The sequence below is a fragment of the Rhododendron vialii genome, chromosome 11a (genome assembly GCF_030253575.1).
Source record: "Rhododendron vialii isolate Sample 1 chromosome 11a, ASM3025357v1".
Classification (NCBI taxonomy): Eukaryota; Viridiplantae; Streptophyta; class Magnoliopsida; order Ericales; family Ericaceae; genus Rhododendron; species Rhododendron vialii.
Window position 1 is genome coordinate 9772415 of NC_080567.1, and position 12159 is coordinate 9784573.

Sequence of the window (12159 nt, forward strand, 5' to 3'; positions counted from 1 at the left end):
ATGGCTTTTCAGGTTACAATCAAATCCTCATGGCCCCAGAGGATCGGGAGAAAACCACGTTTGTCACCGAATGAGGAACTTACTGCTATCGGGTCATGCCTTTTGGGTTGAAGAATGCAGGATCTACTTATCAGCGAGTCGCTACAGCCTTGTTGCATGATATGATTCACAAGGAAGTGGAGGTATACGTTGATGACATGATCGTCAAAGCAAAAGAGCGAGAGGGGCACTTGCCATCACTCAGGATGTTCTTTGAAAGAATCCGGAAGTATAGGATGCATCTCAATCCAGCCAAGCGTACATTTGGGGTCACCGCAGGGAAGAAGTTGGGATTCATGATCACTAACCTTGGCATCAAAGTCAATCCTTTAAAGATCAAGGCTATTCTAGAGATGGAACCACCTTGGTTTGAGAAGGATGTGAGAAGTTTTCTTGGAAAAGTACAGTTTATTAGCCGATTCATCGCTAAGCTAACATCGACTTGCGAGCCAATATTCCGCCTGCTCAAGAAAGGTGTGCCATTTGAATGGGATGACAAGTGCCAGAAAGCTTTTGAGGCAATCGGAACTTACCTGCAGAATCCACTAGTACTAACACTGCCCATACTGGGAAAACCTTTGATCCTATACTTGTCCGTCACTCCATCCGCGATGAGGTGCATGCGGGCACAAGAAGGAGACGATGGGGTTGAAAGAGTTGTTTACTATTTAAGCAAAAAGATGGTCGGATGTGAAGAGCGTTACACTCCATTAGAGAAGACATGCTGGGCACTTGTTTGGGCTTCCAAGAAACTAAGATATTACATGCTGGCATACCCGGTAAGGTTGATTTCTCGAATGGACCCTCTAAAATACCTATTTGAGAAACTAGCTCTCACTGGAAAACTGGCACGATGGCTACTCATGTTGGTAGAATTTGATCTCAAATATGTCACTAGAAAGTCAGTAAAGGGAAGGGCTATCGCAAAGTTCTTGGCCAACCACCTTGTCGAGGGAGACAAAGACGCTGAATTCAAGTTTCCCGATGAAGATCTGATGACCATAACCGAGGATGTTTGGAAATTATACTTCAACGGAGCTGCCAATTAGAAAGGGTTTGGAATTGGTGTATTATTAATCTCACCCGACGGATCCCACATTCCGCTTGCATTCAAGCTAAACTTTGAAGTCACTAATAATCAGGCGGAATACGAGGCTTGCATTGTTGGCATGGAAGCAGCCATCGAAATCGACGTGGAGAAATTAGAAGTGGTAGGGGATTCCAACCTGATCGTGTCACAGGCCAACGGTGATTGAAAAGTCAAGGAGGAAAAGCTGAAACCATACCACCAAGGCCTTGAGGATCTCATCCCTCACTTTAACAAAGTGACCTTTACTCATGTGCCAAGGCTTAAGAATCAATTTACGGATGCCCTGGCAACATTGGCATCTATGGTCGAAATTCCCATTGACGTAAAATTACGGCCTATCGTGATTGAGCAAAGAGATTCACCGGTGTATCAACATGTCATGGTTATTGATGAACCCGATGATGGCCACCCCTGGTACTATAACATCTGGAGATTCGTGGAAAGAGGAGAATATCCTCCCGAAGCAAGCAAGAAGGATCGGGTAGCTCTCCAAAGTCTGGCTGCTTAGTACATCATTTGCAGAGGAAATCTATATCGAAGGTCACACTGCGGAATGCACAAACTATGTATCCATGGGGAGGAAGCCAAAAGGGTAATGGAGGAGATTCATGAGGGAGTATGTGGCCCGCATATGAGTGGCATGATGCTTGCTAAGAAGATTCTAAGACAAGAATACTTTTAGTTCACTATGGAAACATAATGCATAGAGTATGTGCAATGATGCCACAAGTGCCAGATCCATGCCAACCTCCAGCATGTTCTGCCATCCGGACTACATCAGATGACTTCTCCTTGGCCTTTTTCAATATGGGGGATTGAAGTTATTGGAAGAATCATGCCAGCCACATGCAATGGCCACAAGTTTATTCTAGTTGCCATCGATTACTTCACAAAGTGTGTAGAGGCTGCTTCTTACGCCACTTTGACCGCGATACAAGTCACCCATTTCATCAAGCAGAACGTCATTTATCGATATGGGGTTCCTCAAGCATTTGTATCAGATAATGGGGTTCACTTTAAAGCCGAGCCAGGGAAGTTTTGGAGGAGTTTCAAATCCAGGTGCACAAGTCAACGACTTACCGGCTGCAAACCAATGCAGCCGTGGAAGCAGCAAACAAGACTATCAAGACCATCCTAGAGAAAACAATCAAATCCGCAAGGAATTGGCATGAGCAGCTGCCACTAGCTTTATGGGGTTATCGGACATCCGTACGTACACCAACAGGAGCAACCCCCTATTCTTTAGTTTACAATATGGAGGCTGTGCTCCCCATCGAGCTGGAGGTCCCATCTCTCCAAAACATGATTGAGTGTGAGGTTCACGAGGCAGAATGGTTAAGCAATAGATCTGAGGAGCTCATGTTGTTTGACGAACGAAGGCTAAGAGCTCTTTACCACATTCAAGGGTACCAACGGAGGATTGCACACGCATTCAACAAGAAGGTGAAATCAAGGGACTTGGTAGAAGGTGACATGGTTTTGAAGGAAATTCGGGCGCCAGTCTTTGATCTGCAAGGAAAGTTTTGACCACAATGGTCAGGACCTTACATTATCAAAACCATCCTGTCCGGAGGAGCTTCACAACTTATCGATTTAGATGGAAATGAGTTCTTGGATCAGCTCAAGCGCTATTACCCCTGAGAGAAGCTCGTTGGACTAAAAAACCGCAAGGGCGAGCAGCTCCAGGCAAAAATTAAAGCAAAAACCAGCTAGGACGAAAACCCGCAAGGGCGTCCTAGGCAAAAGTTAAGGCAAATAAAAAAAGAGCTCGCTAGACCGAAAATCCGAAAGGGCGGTACTAGAAAAATTTAGAGCACAAAAGGAGAGTGTCAAAACCAGAGCGAACCCTATCCTGAACCACGTCATGACCTGATTCCTTTGCAAAAAGGATACGTAGGTAGCCTTGCTTCAAGGCCGGTCATAATCCGTCAAAAATAAAAATCCAAGTTGCAAGAACTCAAAGCATGGAATCAAGAAGGGGGAAACCTTTCATAACTCACTTTTATTTAAATTACTACTTCTAGTACATAAGGCTGAGCATAACTCTTCGAAATAAAAGTGCAACATAATAGATAAAGCGGGTCCACAATTCATTTCATGATCAAAGTAGTAGGGGTGATTCAGTTTCCTTGGGCCCTTGCCCTCGCAGCAATGTCCCTCCTAAGCCACTTTCGATAGCTTCCGCATGTCTGCACGGATGGCTAGGGGCTTGCATCAGTGACCTTGTGGGTCCCCTAAAACTCCTAGTGGTACTAAAGGACAGAAGGGCGAAAGAGGGGCAAAACAACATCCACCAGAGCCTCCACAAGTGCCACTTGCCTCAGACCAAGCTGGCGCTGGTTCTGGTAGGGGATGTAGATGGAAAAGGCCTCCAAACCTGCAAGAGCAATCCACTAAGGCCCCATGAAATGCTCCATCATCGGTGGAAGGTCTAGCCAAGGGCACCTCCAGGAAATGGCCCTCAAGCGCTTGAAGAAGTGGACCCATTCGGAGACCCAACAGTCCGCAAACTCAAAGCATCGGCAGGACAACAGTCTAGCCCCATATGTTCAGTTGCCTGGGGGGACGGTCAGCACGTTCACCTTGTCACAAAGCCAAATTTGCAAAGGAGAGGGAAAAACAAGTAAGGAACTATAGAAAGCCAAACCGAGTGTTGAGGTAAAACGAGAATGTGAGGAAAACCCGAAAAAGGAGAGCTGAGTGAGAAGCCTACCTGTAGGAGGAGAGGGCTGCCCCCAAAAGTCTGAGTCTCTCCAGAGCAAACTTTGTCCAAACCAATCAATGTCTTAGCCAACACCATCGGAATCACGTCCTTCATAGCCTCAATCTTGACAGCAATGCTAACCAATGCCAAGCTAGCATGACCAACGGAGGGAACCAAGAGAAAAGCCGCCAACAAGCACATGCAAGAGCCGTCATGCATCGGGACTGGTAGGACATGTCCGTAAGATCACCAGGAGGAGAGAACATCTTAATAAGTCGCATCGAATTGAGAAGACCATAGCGAACCAAGTAGCAAGTGGCGCCGCCGCTCAATCTGAGAACCGCAGCTAGGACCTTGGAAATGTTCACACGCACAGGAGGGATAATGACCTCTTGTAAACACCCCAATCCAGACCTCAGAAGATCTTTAAATGCCCCGATGATGAAATAAAGGGAACAAAACCTTCAAGAGCTTGAATGAGGACTCCCACAACTTTAAAAAAAGCCCAATGAACCCTAAAATCCCAATAAAGCCCAAAAGGCTCAGGATTGAACCTAGAATACCGAACGACGCACTTCTACACCGCGTGGTACAATGACATTCATTACACCGCACGAGGTCATGAAGTAAACCGCACGGCATTTTAGGAAAGTTCTGACTGGCTCAGAAGGCTGTCAGCCACGCTCACTCGAGCTACAACTACAGAACGGCTTAGCTGAAAAAAAGCACTTCTAGCCCGCCCAGAAGACACCTCTCCTATTTTGAATTGAAATCCTTGGCTCTTGCTTATAAATACACTCCTCCACTCAAGTGAAAGGGGCCTCTAATCTCTCTCTCTCTCTCTCTCTCATCTTGCCCTTACATCCTTTCTTTATTTCTAAGCCTTGAGAAAGTTGCTCTAAAAACATTCTCCGGGCGTTTCTTTTCTCAAAACACTCCATTTTTCTCCTCACCTTTAGAACTTAGTCTCTTTCTTACTTCAAGACCCCCCCTCCACCCATCTAAACATCCAACAAACCGCATATTCCCACACATCCACACGCTTTCATCTACAACCGCCCACCTTCGTTAAAGCTCAAGATCAATGGTAAAAAGCAAGTTTCCTTGGGCTAGGCCCTATCCTGGCCTTGAGGGGACTTCTCTGCAGTCAGGCTTGACCTCTTTTGGGTTGAGTACTGACTTAAAAATCATTTTCAAAAACTAAAATGATCGCTGCATTGGACACACCACGTCGCGCAGTATTATGATGCATTGCACGGTGTAGTATGTTCAAGCACACGGTGTTTTACTGCTTATCATTTATTTATCCAGACTGTCTGGATCATGGCCATTCGTTGTCACGACTGTCTATATTACTGAAATATTATCATCGATGCATTTCAAAATGAGACCATATCTACAAGCCATGTCTCACTTTCTAAATGAAGTTTTCTTGATCATTCCAAACAATTAAATGGATCAAAAGGTTGTTTTTTTTTCATGGCTTGAAGGAATGGTGTTATTCAAAGATGAATCATAAGTTATATACTGTTTGATGTCTTTAAAATCATCGTGCGGGATATACGGTGCACCAAGCATTATTGTGAGTAATGTTGATAGTCTGATAGCAAGAAGGAGACATCGCACGACGTATCATAAAGTCGTGCGCGGCATTATGGTATGCCGTGTGGGGAATGATGTGATCCGGATAGTTTGTTGATTAGTTCTTTCATCTTTCACGACATCATTCTCTCATCATTTCTGTACAACAAGCACCACATGCACGCCAATGTGATATATCTTTCCATGTCCCTTTCCCCTTTACTTGTTTATTAAGGAGTTTGATTTCCTGAAAGATATTTAAAAAAATTTCCCCTTTTGAAAATACTTAGTAGAGACCGGTCTTACCAGGCGAATGGGGTGCTTTTCAATAAAACCTTCCCCGTTCATAACGTGGCTCCCGAACCCAAAGTCCCAACGTTTTCGATAGACCAAAAAGCCTTTTTCAAATGAGTTCTCAGTTTCTCGGATCATCCATCTCAAAAATCCGGGTGGCGACTTTCGAGGGCGCGCCGGTAGGGGAGCCCACAGTGGCGACTCTGTTGGGGATCGAATGATTATTCAAAACTTTGAAACTTGCTTTTGTTTTTCAAAGAGTTGAATAATCTAAGAGGGCCAAACTTGAAAGGAATTTTCAAAGAGGAGAATTTTTAATGTCTTTTGGAAGATTAAACTCTTGTTATTCTGTACACTTTGCACCGCACAACCTCGCTAGTGTATTTTGGCGATCTTGCCCGACTTGCAGGTGATATGCTCTCCCAAGATACCTAGCACCCCTTGATTGTGATGACTCATCGTACCACTCGACCGTGGTCTCGCAATACACTTGACAACGGGAGGTACATCTTGGCTCTAGTCCAGGGAACACTGTTAAACCAAAACCGGCCTTGCACTTGTACATAACTATAGAACCTTCCCAACTAGGACAGGAACCCATGGTTAGGACTTATGTGATATATCTTGTTTACATGCATATTTCTTGTATGCATACATGACATTCATTCATGCATCGCATCCATGTGGGCTAGGGGATAGGCCTCTAATAGGGCATTCTATTCACGCTGTTTCTGAAAGGTTGCTGACACTCGATGAAGAGTCGTGCACCATTGGTGCACGTTGTTTAAACTTCATGAGTCCTAAAAGAACATTGAAACCTTGAGAAGTCAAAATTTTACTAAGTCCTTGATTGAAGCCTAATCACAAAAAGGAATGATTCATAAACTATGCTGTGACACCATCCCAGTCATAGTATCACCTCATTCCAAGTTTAAAATCAAACTTTCAAATAAAGGCTAGTCGAATACTTAGTTCATTTTGACATCTCTCAGAATTTGCTGTTCTAGCAAAGGATACCTTATCAAGAGAACTCCGAGGATGGTCGCAACCTCAAAATAAAATCCTTTTTCTTCGGTCAGTATAGGAGACTGTAAATCCATGGAGTTTGTGATACCTCCGGTGTTTGTCGTGCCTAACGGCTCCCTTGGTTCAGAACTAGCCTTAAAAGTGTGCGTACGTGGATTTTGGTAATCATATTGCTTTGTCTCGGATGGTCAAGGTAAGGAGATTGGCTCTAGTTCCCCAAGACGGTGGAATTTAACTTGCCTAACAGCACCTACACGGATTATCAGAAATCGTCTGTACAAACACCTTTAAGTGAGAACTGGACCACGGTAGGTCCTAGGCCAGGCTTCTAGGAGGCATGATGATGGTAGAGTAATTTACCGTGATTAGTTTTGAGTTGCCCCTTTTTGCTTCATTGCCAGTTCTGAAACAATGGTCGATCGCAAGAAAAGACTACCCAATTGGTTTCGCCTGCTCCAAAGATTGGTTCACACAGATGCCGTGGAAGAAACACAGCTATCACACCCCACCCCGGCTAGCACTCAATTGAGCCTAAACCGATGTGAGGGTGCAACATCAACCACCAGCCCATTCCTATAACTCAAATTCTAGCAATTAAATTCACCAACAGCCATTTTATTGATAACGCAAACTTAACGTTCTTACAAACACAGCGGAAGTCTCAAGAAAACATTAAAACTATACAACAAACTAATATCAACACGAGCTGCAACTAGATTCCTATCTATAGTGTCTCGCCAAAACTCGTCAAGTCTTCTTGACACGCTACCCTAAGGGATGGTACAACCACAAGATGATCAGCAGTGGATATCTACAACGCCTGCAAAACTAGATTCCAGAATGGAATCCGAGAGTGTTTATGAGACATGGATGCAATTCCATATTAAAGGTACAGCTAAAAGATATATCGCAACCAATCAAACAGTAAACCAAGAAATTTAAAGCAACACCGGGCACACAGCCAATAATTTAAGGCATAAAGCCTTTTGACATAAAGCCAATCACGTAGCACACAACCAATAATTTAAGGCATAAAAGCCTTTTGGCATAAAGCCAATCACCGGGCACTAAGCCAACAATCAAGTTCAATTCAATAAAGAACAACATCTATGAATCAAACACTCACCTTGTACTCCAAAAGAAAGTACTACTATGATTTCGGTGCTCCTTGATTCACCGACTCGTCACCTATCCACAAGCCAAACTTTTTAGTATATAATTACTTGAAAGGCTTGACAAATGCATAAACAATATCTTGCATCAACTCAACTATATAACATATGCCGAACAAAAGTAAATTCACCAATTTGCACCCAAAACCAAGAATTCACAACACAATGTATAGCAGAACCACCGACTAAATTCTGACTACAGAATACTATAGATTTCAAAGAATACTATAAGACCACCACCACTAGCAAGAAGACTTCTAGTACATCAATCTAGATATAAAGTTTGTCCAAATTGGACTCCGAATGACTAAGATATGCTCTATTGAAATTACAAATCCAAAACAGAAATTACAGTTCCAGCAGAACAGTCTGTGATCGAATGCTCATCAAAAATCACATACTCAATCTTTTCCTATAATTCCAACACCAAAACATCACCAATTGATCAGTGTTTAAGACTCATGAGAACCCATATCCACCCAGCATGCTTAAACTTGAGGAATTTCACGAGGAACACAAATCAAAAACTGTCCAGAATCCCAGAACTTCCCAAAACCTGAACTTTAGCTCAAAAACTGCTATAATCTAGAAAGAGTCACGGCACAACCCATACATATTCAGAAAGATATGCGAGTCTAGTTTCGGAATCAAGAAACGGTGCATAAAACCGATACCCGAGCAAGAAGTTATGCCCGTTTTTCCAACACGTGTCTGTGCTGTCTGCACAGACGCGAATCAGACACCAGTTCAGTCCACGAATTTTGTAGGCCAAAACACTTCGATTTATTTTCTGAACATTTAACACGATGCAATAGACTCACAGATGAACCTTCAGGATTTTTTTCAAGAATTTAGAAGATTTTGAGGTACCTTGAATAAATTCTTCAAAACAGGACAGATTATCAACTTGTTCAGACACAGTTATGCATGTTCATCATATACACGAATTTTCTGAAATAAAAACTCAATTCCAACCTCAAAAACTCTCTCCCATGGCTTCAATTCAGAGCATATTAGATACATAATGGAAGACCTAGCATGGAAAACATGAATTTCAGTACCCAAGAAGATGAAAATTACCTAATAAGCTTCAATTTTAAGGCTAACCCTAATCCCTTTCTCTTCTCCTTCTTCTTCCTCTGCTGATCTCTCTCTCTCTCTCCCCCTCTCTCTCTCTCTCTCTCTTTTCTAACGTAGAATACCTCCCCTGATGGGTTTCTTTTTTTTTTTTTCTTTTTTTTTAAAAAGAAACACACACAACACATCGGCACACACACGGCACTCATGCACAATTCTTAAAAAAATTTGCACTTTAGTCCTTTTAGTTATTAAAGTATAACATAAAAGCACCTCAAATTTTAAGGGTGTTACACCCTCCCCCTCTTAGGAAATTTCATCCCCGAAATTACTTATCAAATTCAAACAAATGCGGATAGCTCTTTCGCATAGACTCCTCCGTCTCCCACGTAGCTTCCCTTTCCGAATGATTATTCCATTGAACCTTCACCAACGGTATTACTTTTGAACGAAGGATACACTCCCCTCGCTCCAAAATCCGAATTGGTTCCTCCACATAGGTCAAGTTCTCCTTTAGTTCCATCGGTTCTTTATCATTTAGCATGTGTGTCGAATCCGGCACATATTTCCTCAACATTGAAACATGGAAAACATCATGCAACCGTGCCAATTCCGTTGGCAAAGCCAACCGATAAGCCGTTGCCGCTACCCGTCCGGTAATCTCATACGGCCCAATGTACCTCGGCGCCAATTTCTTCCTTCCTTTAAAGCGAATAACCCCTTTCCAAGGCGATACACGAATGAACACACGATCACCCACCTCAAATTCTAAATCTCTTCTTCGTTTGTCAGCATAGCTCTTTTGACAAACTTGCGCAATTTTTAAACGCTCCCTTATAACTCGAACTCCATCAATGGTTTGTTTAACCATTTCAGGACCTAGCCTCTAATCCTCGCCTAATTGCTCCATTTGCTAAGCCAACATCTGTCTCTCACCAACATCGTTCCAACAAATTGGTGTCCTGCACCTCCTGCCATATAAAGCCTCATACGATGGCATGCCAATGCTGCTGTGATAACTATTATTGTAGGCAAACTCAATCAATGGCAAATATTCATCCCAGCTACCCTTAAAATCAAGTACACATGCCCTCAGCATATCCTCCAAAGTTTGAATGGTCCGTTCAGATTGCCCATCGGTTTGAGGATGAAAAGCTGTACTAAATTTCAGTGAAGTACCCATAGCTCGCTGCAAACTCACCCAGAATCTAGAAGTAAACTTCGGATCTCTGTCACTAACAATGGACAAAGGAGCTCCATGCAATCTAACAATCCCACTGACATAAATTTGAGCGTACTTATCTGTAGAGTATGTAGTCTTGACAGGTAGAAAATGAGCCGTTTTCGTCAATCGATCCACAATAACCCAAATCGAATCATAACCTCCCTTAGAATGCGGTAGCCCTGTCACAAAATCCATTGTTATATGTTCCCATTTCCACTCCGGTATAGGAAGATTCTGCAACAGACCCGCCGGTCTTTGATGTTCAACTTTCACTCGCTGACATGTCAAGCAACTAGTCACAAATTCTGCAATCTCTCTCTTCATGCCAATCCACCAATAAAACTCTCTCAAGTCACGATACAACTTCGTACTTCCTGGATGCATACCATAAGCTGAACTGTGCGCCTCCTCCAAAATTTCTCTTTTTAGAGCTGCATCATCTGGAACACACATTCTATGTCCATACAAGAGCATACCATCCTCTCAAATATTGAATTCAAAAATCTTACCTTTAACTACCTTCTTTCTAATTTCTTCCATTTGTGGATCATCAAGTTGTCCATCTCGAATACGGTCCACAAATAAGGGCCAAACACTAAATTGCGCTAATAAAACATCATTGCTATTCAAAAAGAACTCCATACCCATCTGTTTCAGCTCAATAAAATTTACAACTTTTGAACATTGGATACAAGCCATTCTCGCTGCTATTTTCCAACTCAAAGCATCAGCAACCACATTTGCTTTCCCTGGATGGTAGTGAATAGAGCAATCATAATCTTTAATTAGTTCCATCCACCTTCTCTGCCTCAAATTCAACTCCTTCTACGTAAACAAATACTTAAGATTTTGATGATCGGAATAGATTTCACAAGTTACGCCATACAAGTAATGCCTCCACAACTTAAGTGCAAATAAGACAGCCGCTAGCTCCAAATCGTGCGTAGGGTAATTATGTTCATGATTTTTCAACTGTCTCGAAGCAAAAGCAATAACCTTACCTCGTTGCATAAGAACACAACCCAAACCTTGATGAGAAGCATCAGTGTAAATCACCATATCCTCGGTACCCATCGAAATAGTCAATACCGGCGCAGACACCAACCGATTCTTTAGTTCCTGAAAACTGTCTTCACATTCATTAGACCACACAAACTTCACATCTTTTCTAGTCAATTTGGTCATAGGCAAGGCAATAGAAGAAAAACCCTGAATAAATCTCCGATAATATCCTGCTAAACCAAGGAAACTTAGGACTTCAGAAACATTAGTCGGTCTTTCCCAATTCACTACTGCCTCCACCTTCTTTGGATCCACACAAATGCCATCCCGAGAGATCATATGGCCCAAAAATGCAACACTTTCAAGCCAGAATTCGCATTTGCTCAATTTACCATACAATTGCTTATCTCGTAAAGTCTGCAATATAATTCTCAGATGTTGCTCATGATCTTCCTTAGTTCGAGAATAGATCAGAATATCGTCAATAAACACAATGACGAACAAATCCAGATACAGCTCAAACACCCTATTCATAAGATCCATAAATACCGCTGGAGCATTAGTCACTCCGAAAGGCATAACAAGAAACTCATAATGGCCATACCTCATTCGAAAAGTCGTTTTGGAGACATCAGTGTCCTTCACCTTAACCTGATGGTATCCTGATCTCAAATCAATTTTTGAAAAGACGGTCGCTCCTTGCAACTGATCAAACAAATCATCAATTCTAGGCAATGGATACTTATTCCGTATTGTCACCTTATTCAGTTGCCTGTAATCAATGCACATACGCATAGTACCATCTTTCTTCTTCACAAATAAAACTGGTGCACCCCACGGTGAGATACTTGATCGAATAAGCCCTTTATCAAGTAAATCTTTCAATTGAATTTTTAATTCTAGTAACTCAGCTGGTGCCATTCGATACGGTGGAATAGAAATAGGATTT

The 12159-nt window shown here is 42.5% G+C and overlaps 1 protein-coding gene across 1 annotated transcript; it reads right to left on the minus strand.

The window, feature by feature from the left end:
* Positions 1–9311: 9311 nt before the first annotated feature.
* LOC131306851 (uncharacterized) lies at positions 9312–9854 on the minus strand. The gene has a single exon (XM_058333278.1). It carries the CDS (start codon positions 9852–9854, stop codon positions 9312–9314), a length of 543 nt encoding a protein of 180 aa, XP_058189261.1.
* Between the last annotated feature and the right edge of the window lie 2305 nt (positions 9855–12159).

Coding starts and splice junctions, on each gene's coding strand:
- LOC131306851 (XM_058333278.1), bottom strand. CDS start 9,854: ATGGTTAAACAAACCATTGATGGAGTTCGAGTTATAAGGGAGCGTTTA.